This window comes from Mustela nigripes, chromosome 4 (assembly GCF_022355385.1).
Source record: "Mustela nigripes isolate SB6536 chromosome 4, MUSNIG.SB6536, whole genome shotgun sequence".
Classification (NCBI taxonomy): domain Eukaryota; kingdom Metazoa; phylum Chordata; class Mammalia; order Carnivora; family Mustelidae; genus Mustela; species Mustela nigripes.
In genome coordinates, this window is record NC_081560.1 from 63,163,108 (window position 1) to 63,183,465 (window position 20,358).

General features: G+C 37.4%; 1 protein-coding gene across 1 annotated transcript; it reads left to right on the top strand.

The window, feature by feature from the left end:
• Positions 1–12,200: 12,200 nt before the first annotated feature.
• Positions 12,201–19,210, top strand: NDUFA4 (NDUFA4 mitochondrial complex associated). The gene is made up of 4 exons (XM_059395723.1): positions 12,201–12,384; positions 13,320–13,408; positions 14,874–14,934; positions 18,994–19,210. Exons 1-4 carry the CDS (start codon positions 12,343–12,345, stop codon positions 19,048–19,050), a joined length of 249 nt encoding a protein of 82 aa, XP_059251706.1. The 5' UTR covers positions 12,201–12,342; the 3' UTR covers positions 19,051–19,210.
• The last annotated feature ends 1,148 nt before the right edge of the window (positions 19,211–20,358 follow it).

Below are 20,358 nucleotides of genomic sequence, written 5' to 3' on the forward strand. Positions count from 1 at the left end.
ATTTTCCTTTAGAGAAAAGACAGAATACCTACAAAGAAATAGGAATTAGGTTCAAATCAGAATTCTTAACTACAACTTTGGACGTCGGGGAACTTAAAATCCTTTCAATGTTTTGTAACAAAGTGTTCACTGATAGTCATCCTTTTCAAATTATGTAAAATATACTGACTACAGAATCTTCTTGAAGGATTTAGGCAGCAAAGATCTACTCTAGTATTACATGAATAAAAACTTTCTACATATTTAACAAATGAATAATATTGAAAAGATTTTAAGTTAGTTTTTCATAGCTAGTATGTCTGTACAGTAAAAAAAAATAAATGCACAGAAGACTATCATGAAAATAAATTATCTTATCTTTGTACCTTAAGCAGTCAATCATCTCTCTAGATATATCTAAACAAGACTACTTTTTTAAAAAAGTGCTTGAGTTGTGTAGTTGTGTAGTTGTAGTTGTGTAGGCCCACTCCCTTAAGCATCTGTTGGTTTTGGCTCAGGTCATGATCTGCCATCAGAGATTGACCCCAGCAGGGAGTCTGTTTCCCCTTTCCCTTTTGCCCTTCTCCCTGGTCTGCACTCTCTCTCTCTCTCTCTAAAATAAATAAATAAACCTTTTAAAAAAATAAAAAATAAAAAAGGTGCTTAGCGTCAGTGCTGAGTTTTTATAACAGCTTTATTGAGATATAATTCACATACCATAAAACTTACCCCTTCGCGGTATAAAATTCAGCAGTTTTTAGCATATTTAAAAGTTGTACAACAATTACCACTATCTAATTCTAGAACATTTACTTACTCCAGAAAGAAACATCATACCCCTTAGCAGTTACTTCACATTTCCCCTATTCCTAGTCCCTGGTAATCAATAATTTACTTTCTGTCTCTGTGGATTTGCCTATTCTAGATATTTCATATAAATGGAATAAAAAAATGTGCGGTTTCATGTGTCTATATTCTTTTTTTTTTTAAGATTTTATTTATTTATTTGACAGAGACACAGTGAGAGAAGGAACACAAGCAGGAGAGTGGGAGAGGGAGAAGCATGCTTCCTGCCTAGCAGGAAGCCTGACATGGGGCTTGATTCCAAGGTCCTATGATCCTAGGATCCTAGCATCATGACCTGAGCCAAGAGCAGATGCTTAATGACAGAGCTACCCAGGCACCCCATGTCTGGAGCTTTAATCAAGCACAGGGTTTTCATGAATCATTCACATAGTAACATAGTAACATAGCTCTTTTAAAAACTAACATGAAACTGTGAAATGTTATCAGTATTTGTTCTGTCTGAGCAAAAAATAAAAGAGAGAGGTAAGTACTTCAGTATTTGCTATAACAGGGGCGCCTGGGTGGCTCAGTGGGTTAAGACTCTGCCTTGGGCTCAGGTCATGATCTCAGGATTGAGCCCCGCACAGGGCTCTCTGCTCACCAGGGAGCCTGCTTCCCCCTCTCTCTCTGCCTGCAGCTCTGCCTACTTGTGATCTCTTTCTATCAAACAAATAAATAAAATCTTTTAAAAATTTTTGCTATAATAGCTGTGTATTAGACAGATCTCTTAGACAAGCTAAGGTTTTTAATTATTTTTCAGTGCATATGAATGGCAGTCTTAGGAGCTGTGTTTCACAAGGGGCAAGTCCCAAGAAAGCAAAGCAGATGGGCAAAGACAGCATCCGTGAAGCAACATCATAAAATGAACAATATTGGATGTTAGAGAGACAAATAAGGTTAGTTAGAGACAGGTTTCATGTCATCAACACAAAAGCTTCAGAGAAGCTTTCAAACAAACAAAAATGCATAAATGATACCTTCTGTTATTTTTTAATCCAACAGATCTTTAAGTGACAATTATAAGTAAACTCCCTAACATTGCTCTAAATCTATACAACTCAGCTTGAAGAAATTATTGGGAAACATAACAGAGAAAAGTGAAAAATAAATAAGTGTACAAATCAAAGGATTATCAAGAAGCAAACATCTTTCTAAACATCATACCAAGGGGCACCTGGGTGGCTCAGCTGGTTAAGGATTTCCCTTCTACTCAGGTCTCAGGGTGTTGGGATTGAGCCCCCTGTCAGGCTCTCTGCTCATCAGGGAGCCTGCTTCTCCCTCTCACTCACTCTCTGTTTTTCTCTCTCTCAAATAAATAAATAAATCTTAAAAAAAAAACAAACAAACCCAACCCTACCATGCCAAGACCAAAGAAGCTTCTCTTGAGCCTCCTCAATTAATATTCCTTACTGCTTATAAAGTTAGTCATTATCCCTAGTCTAATACTATTTTAAAATTTTATATAAATGGACTCACACAATGTTATTTTGTTTGTTTGTTTCTTTGACTAATTATTTTTTTGTGAGAATCATTTATGTTATTGAGTGTACTTGTAGTTCATTTGCAATGTGGAATCACATACTTGAATGTATTACATTTATTTGCTCATTTGCCTATGATTAACATTTTTGCTCCTTCTAGCTCAAGGCTATTATAAATGATTCTATATGCATTCTAGTTTGTGTCTCTTGGTGCACATAAGCACACATTACTGTTGGGTTTATATCTCAGAATGAAATTACTGGATCCTATAGTATTCAAATATTCAATTTTGGTGCAAAAAATCAAGCAGACTTTCAAACTGTACTACCAATTTATACTCTCATTAGCAATATATTTAGATGCGTTTTTTTCTCTTCTATAGGATACTTAACGAGAGCCTTGAGTCTTTAATTTGATATCCTACATCAGATTTGAAACAATCTTTGTTATTATATCTCCAATTTTTTTTTTGTCTTAAAAATCTTAATCTTCTTCAGGACTTCAGTTTCATGTATTTTGGATGCTCTCTATTACTTGTGTCTCTTGCACTATCTCCATTTTGCTTAATAGTTACTTTAGTCTTTTCCACTTGCATTTTACTATAAGTAGCAAGGAGAAAGAAGGCTGTACATTTAACACTTTACTTGGAACTCTCCTCAGCTAAATATCCAAATTCATCAGTAATAATTCTACTTTCTACCCCCAGAAGGACACAAATTAGCCAAGTTGTCTGGCACTTATAACAAAGATCATCTTTCTTCCAATGGCCAATTATATTGGCCTCATTTCTTTCTGTCACCAGAAGCACCTTTAATTTTTATAATTCTACCACTATTCTGTTAATGACAATATGTGTATTCTCTAAGATGATAGAAGCTTTCTCTACTGTATTCTTCATTTCCAATGGAACCATCATCAGAATTACCTTTGATGTCTCTATTTTTACCAATTGTCTCTTCAAGACAATCTAAGATTTTTCTATCATGCACTTCAAAATTCTTCCAACCTCCCCCATTACTCAATTCCAAAGGCACGTCCTCTTTTTTAGGTATTTGTTACAGGAGTAACTGACTTCTGGTACCAAAATCTGCTTTAGTTTTAAAGTTTACCATAAAAATTATTACAACTGGGTGGCTTAAAACAGTAGGGATTTATTTTCTCATGGTTCTGGGGATCAGAAATCTGAAATCAAGGTGTTGACAGGGTGACACTTCTCCAAAAAGCTAGGGGAGAATCTTTCCCTGTCTCTTCCAGTTCCTAGTGGATCCTGGTGTTCCTGGGCTTGTGGTAGCATAACTTCAATCTCTGTCTTTGTCTTTATGTGGACTTCTCCATGCGTCTATGTCTTCCCTTCTTTTCTTGTAAGAAAATCAGCCATTGGATTTAGTGCCTATTCTAATTAAGTATAAGCTTAACTAATACTAATCAAGTGTGACCCTAACTAATTACATCTGCAATGACCCTAATTCCAAATAACTTCACATTCTGAGGTTCCAGGTGTTCACAAATAATGTCAGTGGACATTATTCAACACCCCCACACTCTTCAAGTTCTTTGAACAGAAAAAGTCTGCATTGCCTGAATAACATACGTAGTCTGACAACCCTGGAAGTGAAAGTCTATGAACAGTTTCTAAATCAAGTAATTTTAACTCATATTTCACTAGGGCTCCACATTTTGAGGGATCTGGTACTTCTTTGATAAAACTGTTGTTATTAGACTGGTTGAGATTAAAGGAAACATGGGTGGACTATTCTTGTCAAGTTTTATTATGAGGTTAATGCTTATTTTATAACGTGAATTTGAAAGATTCATTTTTCAGAGATATGGGACAAATTTAATAGCATAAGAATTATCTATACCTTGAAGGTTTGGTAGCTATTACAGACTGAATGATTGTGTGCCCCCCCTTATATTTTTAAAGCCCTACCCATCAATTTGACAGTATTTGGAGATAGGGTCCATGAAAGGTAATTAGTTATAGATGAGATCATGAAGGTGGAACACCCATGAACGGATTAGTATCTTTACAAGAAAAAGAGCCACTGCTCACTCTTTCTGCCAAGTGAGGATGGCTTCCATCTGCAAGCCAGGAAGAGGGTTCTCACTAGGGATAAGATCTGCTGGCACCTTAATTTTGGACAAGTAAATGCTTTCACATCTATAGCTGTTATTAAAGACCAACAAAAGTAGTTTGCTTTTCACACTTTGACTATCTTACTTCATGGATACATCAGCTTTGCAGGCCTATTACAGAGGCGTGATCATCTCTTTATTCCACAGAAATTCATGTTGGTCAGTTACAGTGATGGTATCATGGTAATTGGACCTAGTAAGAAAGAAGTAACAACTACTTAGAACATTGGTAAGATAATTATAGGCTAGATGGAGAGAAGTAAATCTGACCAAAAATCAGGTTTCTGCCACCTCCGTGAAATTTCTAGGGTTCCAGTGGTCTGGGACATGTCAACATAGCTCTTCCAAAGGACAGATTATTGCATTTGGCTCTTCTTATCACACAGATGCTTTATTATTAGGTAGGCCTCTTTGAATTTTGGAGGCAACAATTACCTCATCTGCGTGTGCTACCCTGATCCATTTAGTGAGCAACCTGAAAAGCTGTTAGTTTTGGGCAGGGTCCTGCAACAGGTTTTGGGCTCCCACACAAATTATACTTCACCTGAGATGTATACCCTAGAAGATTTGTTGGTGTTGGAAGCAAATTACCATACTACCTCAGTTATCTGTCATGAACTGGGTCTTATCTGACCAACAAAGCTGTAAGATTGAGTATGTACTGCAGCATTTCATTACCAAACTGAAACAATCACCAGATAGATTTGCGCAGGTCCTGAAAGCACAAGTTGCATGCCATGTTCTGTACTCCCCTCTCAACCAGCACCTATGGTATGGATCATTGCCTATGACCCATTAACTAAGACAGACATATTTGAGCCTGTTTTACAGATTGTTCTGTATAAAATGCTATCAGTATTCCAAAGTGGGCAGCTATAGCACTATAATTCCAGTCTGAATTGACTCTGAAGTACAGTAGTGAGAGACAATATGGAAGTGGTTCTTCTAACTTTCCCTAAAGATCCACTAGTAAAATTATGACTTACCATCCCTGCAACTGTGGCTTTGCTGGTCTAGAAGTCATAATTTCAAGGAAAGAGAACTCTTATTACTCTATTAGCTTGGGTGGTTCTTTTGATTAGCAAGAGAAACTGGGATACTACAGCTCAATAAAGGCAAGGAGAAATATGTCTGGAATGTGTGAGATTTTCTTAGGGCATCTCTTAGTTTTCTTTTTCTTGTCAAATTCCTTCTTTAGTTTCTATATTCCTGAACTAGGCTTATAGCTAATTCTGTGAGAAAGGGCTCTAGAAATAGGGTATCTCTGTCTTCATGGGTTCCAGCTATCCTCACAGGTTCTAATGTAGTTTTGCTTCTGACTTCTTGTTCCTCTTCCCTTATTGACTGCCTCCCCTGGTGACTTCAGACTGCAGTAAGATAACTGCTCCCACAATTGCATAATGTCAATTCCTTGTAATAAATTCCTTATTAAGTATGCATATTTCCTAGAATTTGTTTCTTTGGTTAAACCCTGACTGGTATAAAATATTTATCTGCCTCCATTTCTGACTTGATCTATCTTTGCTGTTCTGATTCCTCCCTCCTAGCCTGGTCCCAATTTTATTCATGTTCTCTTGGGTTTTAGCATTAACCCTCTTCTCTCATTACACTTTCCTTCACACATGTTCCTCATGAACAAGCTCATCAGTTCCCAATAACTGTAACCTATATCCTCTTTCCTTTTAAACTGTACCTCTAGACCAAACTTCTCTGTTGAGCTGAAGAGTGATGTTTCTGCCAGCCTTCAGAACATCTCTAATTGGATATATCAGAGGTATACCAGACTTAACATTTCCAAAGATAAATTTACATTCTTGATCTTGGCTAGGGCACTATGTATCCAGTAGTCTAAGTCATATATCAGTGTCTATTGTAGCACTTATCAGAAAGCTTTGTAATAATGATACTCCTAGCCCCACTCGACTTGAAGATGCTGAAGAAAGACAGCAATGTGTTATTCTTCTTATCCTAAGCACTCAGCATGGGGAGTAATATATAGTGGGCACTTACTATATGTTGAATGAATGAATGAACATATGAATTCATAGAGAAGATAGAAATTTAAGAGAGTTAATAAATAATAACAGAAGAATAGAATATAACTGTTCTAAAAAATTCTAATTTGATGATCTAGGTGTATGGTATGATTTTCCAAAAATTGTAAATATGCAGTTTTCCTAAAATATTGTTTAACCAGAAGATTTCAGTGAAAATGAGTGTCACTATTTCAAATTGTTAGTTTTGGGGTGCCTGGGTGGCTCAGTTGGTTAAATGTCAGACTCTTGATTTCGGCTCCAGTCATGATCCCAGGGCTGTGGGATCCAGCCAGGATCAGGCTCCACACTCAGCTGGGAGTCTGCTTGAGATCCTCTCCTTCTCCCTCTACCTCCTCACCTGCTTGTACTCTCTCTCTCTTTCAAATAAATAAATAAATAAATGAATTCACAAATTGTTAGAGTTTCTTTGCTTTTTACTATTCATTTTGTACATAAAGCTCTTCAGGTATTTGATTAAAATTAATGATGGTATGTGAAGCTTTGAGATTTATAACAGGGGGAGTAAACTTTCACAGACTAAAATATGTTCTTATTTTTCTAATAGAAATTTTATAATTAAATAGTTTATGCTAAATAACCATAATACTAGTGGAAGAACATATTTATTTTTAGATTAAGGATAGATAGCTACAGAATCTTCATTAACAAGTGGAGGTATAATTTGTATTTGCATTATCAGAAAAACAACAACAGTTGTCAATTTATCTGCTAGCAAAATAATTAAATGCCTAAATGCAAACTATAAGATTCTGCCTTCAATTTGTGTTATTATCATATTCCACGGCTCACTTATCAAATTATTCCTCTCTAAAGAACCCATTTCTAAAAAATAAAAAAGAAAACATTTCTTTACTGTCACACATTAATAACAACATATAATCAATATGCCTCCCAGAATTTTCTAGGTTTAAAGTTTTAGAGAAACTCTGCAAAAAAAATCATTTTTGAGGGGTGCTATTAATATACTGCTTAGACTTTTCTTAGAGCTATTCACAGTACAACTTACATTTAATTTAGACAACTATTATTTATATATTTTTATATTTAAATATTATTCACAAAACCAAATCAAACAATGGAACAAGAAATCTAGAGGGTACAAGTCTCAGAGTGAAGTTATAAAAAACAGCTCCAATTTATTTATGAAGATTTTATTGTTGCAGAATTTTTTCTCCACCTTTTGCCTGTCGTTCTTGGTTTCACCTCTTCAAAGAACTAAGTGGTAGGCTAGAGTGGTGGGCAGCAAAGTAAGCTTTATTGAGCAACAGCAAAGTGATAGTACAAAGCTCCCAAGGAGGGAGGGAACCCGAAGGGGTTGCCATTGGAGTCTCTTTTCTTTAAGATTTCATTTAGGGTCCCTGGGGGGCTCAGCCATTAAGTGTCTGCCATTGGCTCAGGTCATGATCCTAGGGTCCTAGAATGGAGCCCTGCATAAGGGTCCCTGCCCTGTGGGAAGCCTGCTTATTCCTCTCCCACTCTCTCTTCTTGTGTTCCCTCTTTCACTGTGTCTCTCTCTGTCAAATAAATAAAAAATTTTAAAAAATTATCATTTATTTATTTGAGAGACAGCACACTAGCATGAGAGAGAGAGAGATCAAGCAGAGGGGAGGGGTAGAGGGAGAAGCAGACCCCTCGCTGAGCCAGAAACCTGGCACAGGACTCAATTCCAGGACACTGGGGTCATCACCTGGGCCTAAGGCAAACGCTTAACCTAGTAAGCCCCTGAGATGCCTGCCACCAGAGTTTTTAAGTTTAGGGGTTTTTATGGGCTTGTTAGTGAGCTATTTAAATCTGATTAACCTCCCTTCACTTGTCATCCAATCAGATTTTTGTCACCTATCTATCATATAGGAAAAGGTGGAGGACTCCTTCCAGGTTTTGATCAGAGAGCTATACCCTTATCTCTTTGTCCAGACTTTGAAATTGTTCAGTTGAGAGTTTACTGAGACACTTTGATTTATTGAGATGTTTCAATAAAGATGTGATGGCTACAGTCCTGATTGTGTGTCATTATCTTGAGATTTTTTAAAAAAAGATTTTATCTTTTTGATTAAACATCAATTTCAGTTTTATCTTATACAGCTGAAGATAAGTATCAGCCATATCTTCCAACTCTGCAAGTCTCTAAATATCCAGCTGCTCCATTCTCTGTCATTGAAGCTTGCAAACCGTTCAATTATTTTCAGAGTCCATCTCTCTATTGTATTACCTTGTCAACTGTTGCCAATAGTAGTGGACACATGCAGCTAACATACCGGTTGCCTGCCATTTCACTGAAACCTATGAATTTATGCAGGACATTATCAACCTTCCAATTAACTGAGAACAATTTCATCAAATGTTCCAGCATTGTATGACATAATTGCTATCCTTCCAGCTTCTGGTAACAGTTACCCTGTGACCTGTTGCTGGGACCTGAATCCAATGGCAAATATTTTAATTTTATTATGGTAATATACCACACTTTCAGTGCCAAATTCTTTATTAGAGTAGGCTAAGTTAGGCGACAGTAACGAACTCTTAAATCTGGTGATTACAGCAATAAAGGCTTATTTCTCATTCTCATTACATGTTCCTTGTAGGTCAGCAATGTCTCTGCTCCAAGTAGTTTTCCATCTGACATCCAAATCTCTATCTAGAACACTGGTGACCTTGTGGCAAAAAGAAAGAACATGGCATATATTGGCTCTTAAAGCTTCTGCTTGTGCATTTCACATCTCATTTGCTAATAAAGCAGTCATCTTATTAAGCCTGACATGGAGGCAAGTGAGTGATATACCCTTCAAGGGACAGGCAACAGGTACTTGTATACAATATAACCTACCACATATACCAAAACTACTTCTAAAGCTAAAATATATTTTTTATAATTATGCATCCTCTGCTATGGCTTCTTTTCCTTGAAGGTCTCTTCCATACTTCCAATTCCTGCTTAAAATATAAAAGTCATAGACTCTTTCCCCTAACTTTAATATATATAATTAAAACTTTTTAATTTGACATTCTGGTTAATATTTAACGACATTTGTATTTTGGAACCCTACTTTGTTAACATTTCCAAAGGCATCATTTGATTATGTATATATTATTATTACTGCTAGAAATTAGGCCAATGACCCAAAAGTTAGCCTTTGGATTTTACTTTCTTATCAACAGTGGTATTCCTGTATACCTATTTACTTATTTTATTATCACCTATTATCATTAAAAATAAAATATTACAAGAAGAAATCTTCCTCCTTCTAATTTTTTTGCTAAAAGTCCGCCTGCATTTACTGCTGTCAGCTTTCTGTGTTCACTTTTAAGGAGTTTCCATTATTTTTATGCTGATTTTTGAAAATATAGCCACATTCCTCACCATCGTCTATAAAGTCAATGTCAGATTCCTTTACAATCTCCCTGATCTCTTTTTCTTCTCTTTTAATATGGCTCAGCCACACTGGCCTTGGGTTTTATTTTGTTTTTCAATCTCAAAACCATTTCTCTTGAGAACTGAACATTCTTCACCCATATTTTTTACCAGGTTACCTCCTTATTTAAGTGTGGTAACCTTAATTTATTTAGATATTATGGCTAAATTTATTTACTTACCTCCTCAGAGGAAACTTCCTTGTCTACTCTCACTTAAGTAACCTTCTTTCTTCTACTCCCTCATGTCCTTTTCTCTTATTATCATATTTTATTGGTTTATCATAATCTAAAACTATCTTAATTATTTATAGTTTGTCTTCCCAACTTCCATGTAATCTCAATTAGAATATTCCCATTCACTGCTTTCTCCGAAGTTAGAACAGGCCCTGGTGCTGAGCAGGTACATAATGCAAGATTTACTGAATGAATTAAAAAGACACCATCTTCCTAAGCATCATGATACATCATCTTAATCACCATTTATTTATTTATTTATTGCTGACCTTATCTCCTCTCCCAAAAATCGCATTAGAATTCCTCACCTCCCTGTCCTTTGTCTCTCTTGTTACCTTCTACCTTCTCTCCCAAAGCAATCTCCATCAGTCATATGTCTTTATTTCCCATGAGTCCTAAATATATTTTCCCAGTTTAGAGCTCTCTTTTTCCCTACAGAGATCTACGTGTATCTTACATAAATATATATCCATTATTCTCTATAGTTTCTTATTTCAGTAAGTGGCATCAACATCCAGCCAGTCGAAGCTGAATCTCGGTAATTATCCTGGGCTTCTCCTTCTCCTCACCTCCTCACATTTGACCAATGTCTGGAACCCTTTCTATGTCATCACATTGCTCACACTGGTCCAATCTACTATAATCTCTCCTAAGGACTACTACAGTGGCCCCTGATCAGTCCCCTCCCCTTTCATGCTTATCTCCTCGAATCCATTATTCATGGGCAAAGCAATCCTTTACAACTACAGTAACTTTTATTTTTTAATTTTATTTCATTTTTTGCATAACTTCCTAATGCTCTCAGCATAAAACTCTTGGTGTTTAAGCGGTCACTGGCCCAACAGATCTGATCCCCACTCTGCTCTCCCTCTTGAAGTTCAAAACACACCAGGCCTCCTTCAGCTCTTGAGAAGGTTATCTCATTTCAGCCTGTCACACTACCACTCTTGTACACCCGCCTCATTCGTTTTCATTTGGTTAATGTTTACGTCTCCTTTAGATCTAACGTTGCTTTCCGGAGGAGCCTTTTCCTAGTCTTCCCAATCACTGGTTTGATGATTCCATTAATGCTTTAAACTACGTAAGAGACTGGAGAGGGTTCAGACTGTCCTGAGACCCCTGAAGTCTGCCTGTCCCAAGTGACAACTTTCAGATAAAAAAGATAAGAAGAACAACAACAGATAAATGAAAATTGTGTTAGAGTACTGGAAGGTATGTGTAGGAACAGGAGCACTCAAAACACATTTTAAGAACGCAATTTCAGGGGCATCTGGGTGGCTCAGTGGGTCAAGCGGCTGCCTTCGGCTCAGGTCATGATCTCAGGGTCCTGGGATCGAGCCCTGCATCGGGCTCTCTGCTCAGCAGGGAGCCTGCTTCCCCCTCTCTCTCTGCCTGCCTGTGATCTCTCCCTGTCAGATAAATAAATAAAATCTTAAAAAAAAAAAAAACGCAATTTCGAATCCCGGGACAGAGTATAATGGTAAGGCACTGAACATAAATCCAGAGCCAGGACCTGAGGGAATTTAGAGATTACATTTGAGAGGGCTACTACCATCTTCAAGTCATTTACTAGTTTTTAACTTCTGCCCGTAAGCGACAGTCTAAGACAGGAAGCAGCTGCAATCTTCTTAAACCACAGTCGCTGACCTTAGCAGCAAGAGGCTCGACCTACTCTCCCGGCGCCGGACGCCGAGCAGCTGCAGGCGCCGCGTAGCTCCCTCAGCGCCTGTCAGGTCCGACATGCGCGCGCCCAGCACGCGCGCCCTCTGCGCCTCAGCGCGCGCGGACCGGCTCGCAGGCACCTCCCAAGAAGACCCCACCCACCCCATTTCTCAGTGTGTGTCTTCCCGAGAAAGCGCCTGTCTAGTCAATCAAAGAATTCCAGTTTCACTGCAAAAATTTACCAGTCAGAAGTATATATATGACAGGAGTGAGAATGTTTCGCTTGGGACTGGAACGCTAAGGGTCTGTCCAGGTTAGAGCGGACGCATAAGTCACAGGACCAAGGCAGGCACTGTTACGGACAGCCGCATTCGGGCCCTCCTGCCGCAGACTGCCCTCCGAGCCAGGGGTCCTTCAGGTAGGAGGTTCTGGGTGACTTTGGACGTCCGTTCATCCTCCGTGTCGGTTTTACTTAGTCCCGGGCCTGCCGCGTTTGGTTTTTCCCTTTCCTGGTCAGGAGGCCTCTGCCGCAACCATGTTACGCCAGATCATCGGTCAGGCCAAGAAGCATCCGAGCGTAAGTTCGTGACCCTTTTAGCAATGTCTTCCTAGTCCATTCTGTATCCGGCTGCGGCTTCCTCAGCTCCCTGGAGGTTCCTCCTTCATAGTCGTTAACTGTTGCTCGGGGTTGGACCTTGCTTCACTTAAGCTGTCCTCCTAGTTGCCTCGGACCCTTGAGCTTTGATCACGGCTTGCACTGAGGGGTTTAGGCTGGCAGGCGGAAGGTGAGAGATACCTTCGAGGAAAATAAACTGGTGAAGGTTGGAGCAGTCTGGTGGTTGCACACTCTTGTAGGTTGGTCGGACCTAGGGTTAGTTGTGCGCCGTGTGGGTTGGAGACCAGCAGGTCAGGTTTCGTGTTTGTTAATGTCATCTCAGAGATCTAATGCTCACTGCATTGCACCACCAGGCCTTGTGGCAGTTAGAAAGGTTTATCATCTTGGAATCTTCAGTTTGTGTTTGTCTTGAGATTTTGGGAGACTTCGGTAGCGCAGAGGTGACTCGCAGTTAAGTTCTTTTGCTTGTCGGTTTTCTCCCTAGCACATCAACGTGTTGTCCTAAAACTCCATTACGGAGTCTTTAACTTAAACCCATTACGTAACTACGCATTAAGCATTGGTAGCAACGTGTTTTCAGAGATTGATACATGTAACGTATGTTTGTAATGGGCGTGCTTTTGTTTGCTCTTTCAGACTCTTAATTTCACCGAATTTATGTTTTTCATGACACATATAAGACAGGGCAAGAAGTTGTTTTACAAGCCTTGAGAAAAAGGAAGCTGGGAAATTTTAATGAGAATCTGCATTTATTCAGATTTTTAAAACAAGACCGAAAAATAGCAGTTTGAGACTTCAGAATTAGCGTGTAGGAACTACTGTAGCCTTTCTTTTTTTCAGAACCTAGGTATTTGAAGGTGGCTGCTAATTCTTGTCTATTTTCTGTTTGATTCCAGTTGATCCCCCTCTTCGTATTTATTGGGGCAGGAGGTACAGGAGCAGCACTGTATGTCTTGCGCCTGGCATTGTTCAATCCAGATGTCAGGTAAGTACTTAAGAGTCTTTATAACTTTGATGGTCTAAAGCTGGTTTGGGAGCCACAGTCTTAAGGAAGGCAGCATCAAAAAGAAAGAGCCTAAGTTTTGTAGTCATATATAGGAAGTTCAGATCCTGGTTCTGCTGTTGTCATTTACTTTTCTTGGTTCATAAAATTGTCTAGATTTCTGAGTCTTATTTTCCTCTTTGGTAGAGTAGAACTGCTAATATCTATTTAGAATCTTGTGAGAATTGAGATAACTTTTTATAAAATACTTAATCAGAGTTGCTGATACATGTAAATGGCTTTTGCCTGCTTTTCTTCAATAAGGAATGCCCTTTTTTTTTTAAAGGTTTTATTTACTTATTTGTCTGAGAGACAAGGGCGTGTGTGAGTGCACAAGCATGGGGAGTGGCAGGCAGAGGAAGAATCAGGCTCCCTGCTGAGCAAGGCACCCTATGTGGGGACTCAGTCCCAGAACACTGGGCTCCTGACCTGAGCTGAAGGCACTTAACTGACTGAGTCACCCAGGTGTCACATGAATGCTTCTTTTTGAAGTTAGAGAACAACAGGCAACAAAAAACAATTTATTGTTATTCTGTACACTTTTCTGTACATCACTTCTTCAGCAAAAGCCAAGTTCAAAGTCCATGTGACAGGGATAAGGACAATACACTGTCCCAGAGGCCCTATGTTCGTTCGTTCATTCTTTCATTTAAATTCAGTTAGTCAACACACACTACATCATTAGTTTTTGGTGTAGTGTTCAGTGACTCGTTAGTTACTTATAACACCGTGCTCATAACATCCTGTGCCCTTCCTTAATGTCCATCTTCCTGTTACCCCATCCCCCCACCCACCACCCTTTCCACAACCCTCAGTTTGTTTCTTGGAGTCTGGAGTCTCTCTGTAGTTTGTCTCCCTCTCTGATTTCTTCCCATTCAGTTTTCCCTCCCTTCCCCTATGGTCCTCTGCTATTTCATACATTCCACATATGAATGAAACTGTGTGATGATTGTCTTTCTCTGATTGACTTATTTCACTTAGCATAATTCCCTCCAGTTCCATCCATGTTGATGCAAATGGTAGATATTCATCCTTTGCATTGGATGAGTAATATTCCATTGTATTTATGAACCACATCTTTATTGATTCATCTGTTGGAGAACATCTCAGCTCCTCTCACAGTTTGGCTATTGTGGACATTGCTGCTATGAACATTGGAGTGCAGGTGCCCTTTTCTTTAACTGCATCTGTATCTTTGGGGTAAATAACCCAGTAATGCTCTACCCTTTTTTATAATGAATTACATGGAATTACTAATTATAGAGCCTCTGCTTCAACTCTAATGAAAACACCACCATACTTAATCTCATAGACAATGAGATCTATTTAAATACTATCTTCTTAGGAAGTAGAAAACTATTTTAAATAGTTTTATTACTTTAACAGTTACAATGTTTGTTCCTTTTAGTTGGGATAGGAAGAATAACCCAGAACCCTGGAACAAACTGGGTCCCAATGATCAGTATAAGGTAAGCTACAAAATTGTTTTAGAATTGCTAAAAGCGTTGTTTTTGTTTGTTTGTTTGTTTTTTAAGCATATTTTAATACTCATGTAGTAGGGTTTCTTTTGAAATTAGATATGCATGTAAAATTCCATTATAATGAACTTTGGAGGAGCAGCTACATTGTTCTGTGAAATTAAAATGGCATATTTCCCTAGCGAATATTTTTTTCTAAGAATTTTATTCGCAGACTTTAGATCTGGATGTGAAGGTAAGATAACGTTTTCATGATTTGACTAAGTAAAAAAAAAAGGAGAGGTGGTTTAATGGTATCATATACCATTTTCTTAGATCTTAAATAGTCTGGTGCAGTGGTTTTCAAACTTCAGTGTACATAGGCCTCACCTAGACAGGTGGTTAAAACACATTGTTTAGGTCCATTCCCAGAGATTCTAATTTAGTTGGTCTGTTGTGGAGACTAAGAATTTACATTTCTAACAAGGTTTTGGGTGATGCGGATGCTGCTGGTCCATGGACCACACTTTGAATAGTACGGTATCAGTGGATTGGTTGGCTCTTCTTGGTGTGGTTGAAATATTTCAGATGAGGGTAATTAGGGAGGTAATTAGGAAGAAATGAAATTCACTTAAATTTTACATTGAACCTTCTAATTAATTTTTTTTTAATTTAAATTTTAATTTTAACATTTATCTGTAAAGTGGTATATGGAACTACTCTTTAACAGAATGAGTTTATGGACTGAGACCACTTATTTTATTGAGGTACCGTTGGCATATAAAATTATGTTAAGTGGGAAGTATACAAAGTGTTGGTTTGATAAATTATGTATTGCAGTATGATTACTATAGTAATACTATAGCATTACCTAACACTTTTATGTGTCACGTATTTAGTATTCTTTTGTGTGTGTTGAGAACAGGTTAAGACCTAGAGTCCTAGCAGCTTTGAAGTTTATAACACAGTATTGTTGACTATAATTTCTGTGTTGTGTATTAGATCTCCAGGATTTATTTATTTACTAGTTGCAAGTTTGTACTCTTAGACAACTTCCTAAGTCCCCCACCCACCCCTGGTAACCACCATTCTGCTACTTTTACTTACAAGTTCAGCTTTTTTAGATTTCACATATAAGGGATATCATGCAGTATTTGTCTTCTCCATGTGATATATCTTACTTAGCATAATGTGTTTTTTTAAGATTTTTATTTATTTATCAGAGAGAGAGAGCACAAGTAGACAGCTTTAAAGCCCATCCATGTTATAAACCTGAGAGCAGTTGTTAATTCCCCAAACATAACCCTCCTTATGTGTAAAAATTTTGCATACAAAGAAACTCTAGAAATGTTAAAACCAGAGCAGCTTTATTAGGGTGTAATTTACATTATGTACAGTTTACCTGTTTAAAGTGTATAACTCACCATGTGCACTTTCCAGTCTACAAAGCTACTTCAACAAAAGAGAAATAGCTTAAGCACTCTCAAGAAGGTGTGCTCTAACCAATGTGTGTCCAGGACTCTTTAGCACATCTGCATTTCATGGAAGTGGCTTCTGTTATTATTAAGAGTAACTTTTAAGATAATTATTGCCTTTTGCTGATGACAGGCTTTCCACTCAGTTGTCTGATCATAATGGGGCTCTCAGATCTCTAAATGGATCTCCCTGCAAGAAACAAATAGGAATGTGCTGGCAAATATGAAATGAACTACTTAACCTGTATATTACATTTTAACTTGAAAAAATGGTAAATGGGCATCCTGATTTAGTTTTCCTCTTTTTTATAAGATTGTTTAAGTAAGTACGTTTTAGAGAAAAGGATTTCACACCCAGTAAACTTTAAAAAAGAAAAGGGAAAATAAAACAAACAAACCAGCCTTTGATCCTTCCACCAAATTGTGTATTGGAGTCTCTGGATAGGTGTAGTTCAAAAAGCTTCCTAGATGATTCTGATAATGAAGACAATTACCATTGCCCTGGCACTATGATAACACATGCCAGTATAAGGACATGTGATTTGGAAATGGAATGTTCCTGCAACAAAAATCTAATTTGTGTGGTATGAATGGGATGAGTAGCTATGACATGGATTTAGAGATTGGAAAGATGAATCATCTTATATATGATATAAAATATTTGATTAAATATCACCTGCTGCAACTTAGAAGGTGGACCATGTGCCTGAAGAGCTTTTTATAGGAAAAGATTTTGGAATACAGTATGTTAGTGGACTATTATAGGCTGTATTTGCCAAGAGATGAATTTGCAGAAGAATTGGGTAACCATATCTGGAAACTTGGTATACCTTGAGAATGAAGCCTGCTACTACTTCTAAACCTGGATAGTGATGTGGACTAGATTATTTTTATCGTTCACTACCCTCACCTAAGATAATTGGCATTTAGGTTTTTGGCCACATCACTTACTCTGCAAAATCCTAAGTGAGGGGAAATGATATCTGCCACTTCTGAACCAGTGTATGCTTCCCCCATTGTTCTATTTCATCTGTCCTGAGAGCAAAATGGTCCGTTCAGGGTTACTCATTCAACCCAGAATTTCACTGAAGAGGACATGGAGCAGTCAGCTTACAAATGGCATGTAATGTGAGTGAAAAACAAACCTTTGTTGATGTAAACCACTAAGTTTTTGGGATTATTTGTTGTCACTTTGCAAGTCTAGCCAAAGTTAAGAGCAATGAGAGGACTAAAATTAAGCATTATAGGCCCAGCAGTACTCAACTGAATAAAAGCCTCGAAAAAAATAGATGTGGCTTCCCAACTGTTGTTCCAGAGACCTTCCAGGTAGCCACCGTTAAACTGAGAAAAAGAATGGGAACATGGAAGCTGAAAAATAAAACAGATTGAAAATTACTTCATTACTTCAACAGAGAATTTTGATGCTGGTACTTGGAACCGAATAGAAGCAAATACATCAGAAGCCTGCTTAGTTTTGAGAAAATTGGCAAAAATACTATGATCTTTTCACTCTGCATGAGTGTAAGGTCTTGATCCTGCTTCTTGTTCAGTATTTGGGGAATCTTACAACTTGATCTTCAGTTGCCTCTTTTATAAAGTAAGAATGAGTAAGATAAACTTAAAGCATTGTGCCCACAATGTCTGGCATCCATTAGAAGAATCCAGTCAGTGTTTATTTTCTTAATATGTAGCCTGTAGTTCTTTTACAAATGCACCTAATTTTGTTAACATGTTAAGGTAACACAATTTAGGTTTTTTTGAAAAAATCTCCTTATCTAGATTCGGTTGCTTCATAAGAACAATGTCAGACAAAGATACTTCTCTGTGCAATTTTGTGTATACCTCAAGGCAAAGCTTTACAACCTGGGAATTTTTCTTTCTTTAAACTTAACTAAAATAAGAATTTTTCAGTTAGAGATAAAGAAGTTAGGGTATGTTTGGAAAAATAGAGAAAAGGATTTGAAGAAATAATAGATACAGATTTATGAGCCTCTTAAAAACCCTGAAGAAAATGATGATTCTGCAGTTTTAGTTCTTTTGGAGTTAAAATAATATAGTCTTAAGTAACTGTATCACAACCTCTTCAGTGTTCCTTGGCTTAAGAATGTATAAACCCAAGATTATTGCCTTGGACTTAATATATAAATCCTAATTTACATATATATTTTTCCTAAAAAAGTCCTAGATTTCTAAAATTAATTTTAGTTGGAAATTTTTAGAAATTACAGGTTTCCAAGCATGAATTATGATTTAAATACAAAATTACTTAGAAGCAAAATTACGGTATTATTTAAAAACTTCCGTACCGGAGGTGGTCAGATGTCAGTTTGATATTGATGCAGTCTGGTTTAGGAAATTGAGGGAACATACTAACACTGTTCTTCTGAGGTAGATTGAATATTTTTACCTTACCAAAATCATTATTAAAGGACTAGAATTTTAGTGTCTTTGGATGATTTTTATATTGTTAAATATAAGTGATAAAAATCTATGTCTAATTGTTACTATAGAAAGCTGAATAAAAATAATTTTTAAACTTCTGTATCATCTCTGTGTATTTGATAGATTATCTAAAATATCTTTTTTCTTTTCCAAGTTCTACTCCGTGAATGTAGATTACAGCAAACTGAAGAAAGAAGGTCCAGACTTTTAAATGAAATGTTTCACTATAAAGCTGCTTAAAATGAAGGTCTTCCAGAAGCCATCCGCACAATTTACCACTTATCCAGGAAATATTTCCCTTCTGAATGCACGAAATCATGTTGGTGTATTGTGTTGGGGTTTACACTGAATAATAAATACCTGAAACTTGATGTGTGTCACTATTTAATGTTGAAAATCTGCTCTGAACTTCCTAAGTAGGGTATAGGAATAAACTTAGAATTTAAGGAATTTCTTGAATTTCCATCTATTTGTATAATTTGAAAGTAAGACTTTAAGCTGCTCAAAACACTTCATTTTTTTTATATAGGACATTGGTAACTTCACTAGAGTGTATTTAACAGCTGAAGCTGAAGCTAAATTATGCAAAGATTGGGATGAGTATTCAGGTGTCTTTGGCATTGGCAAAGTGGAAACCTTTGAGTTTCTGCTACTGACTGATGTCCAAGTGTTCTGTTATTAATGATTTTTACTATGGCATACTCTGCTGAAGATTTTCAAGGTTATCAGGGATTGTAGTTGGATCTCGGTGCAGTTGAGATCATTGAGCTAGTAACCATTATGCTTTTACTGTGCTGATTTAATCACTTAACAGACTGTTTTGTCAGTTCCTTAATGAGGTCACCAAGCAAAGCTGCATTTAAATAATGATGTCTTGGGTTAACATTATACATACATATACACATACTACATATGGATATATCTATGGTCACTCAGTGTCTCCATGTAGATGTCCAATGGGCATCTTAAATTTAAAATGTCCAGTTGTGAATTTGTGAACCTCTCAGACTCCACGTCTACAATATTCAGTCCCACTGTCTTCAGTCATACCAGTTCATAGGAACACCATCATTAACAGTTAAGGTCAAAATCCTTGGAGTCTTCATTTACTTTTTTTTCAAATACCCTAATATATCAATAAGTCATGTTTGCTCTGCCTTCAAAATATACCCAGAATCTCACTGATTTCAACATACAATTTCCTCCCCTATCACTGTGGTCCTAAGTCATTGTCAGCTAACCTCAGTTATAAAAATAACCTCTTATTGTCTGTGATTCTCAACACAGCAACGTAAGTGATTTTTTTTTTTTAAAGATTTTTTATTTATTTACTTGACAGAGATCACAAGAGATCACAAGTAGGCAGAGAGGCAGAGAGAGAGGAGGAAGCAGGCTCCCTGCTGAGCAGAGAGCCTGATGTGGGGCTCGATCCCAGGACCCTGGGATCATGACCTGAGCTGAAAGCAGAGGCTTTAACCCACTGAGCCACCCAGGCACCCCATGTAAGTGATTTTTAACA

Excerpts from the sequence above, each read along its gene's own strand:
- NDUFA4 (XM_059395723.1), top strand. The coding sequence starts at position 12,343 with ATGTTACGCCAGATCATCGGTCAGGCCAAGAAGCATCCGAGC. Across the intron at positions 12,385-13,319 it reads AGGCCAAGAAGCATCCGAGC|TTGATCCCCCTCTTCGTATT; the intron begins GTAAGTTCGTGA and ends GTTTGATTCCAG. Across the intron at positions 14,935-18,993 it reads GTCCCAATGATCAGTATAAG|TTCTACTCCGTGAATGTAGA; the intron begins GTAAGCTACAAA and ends TTCTTTTCCAAG.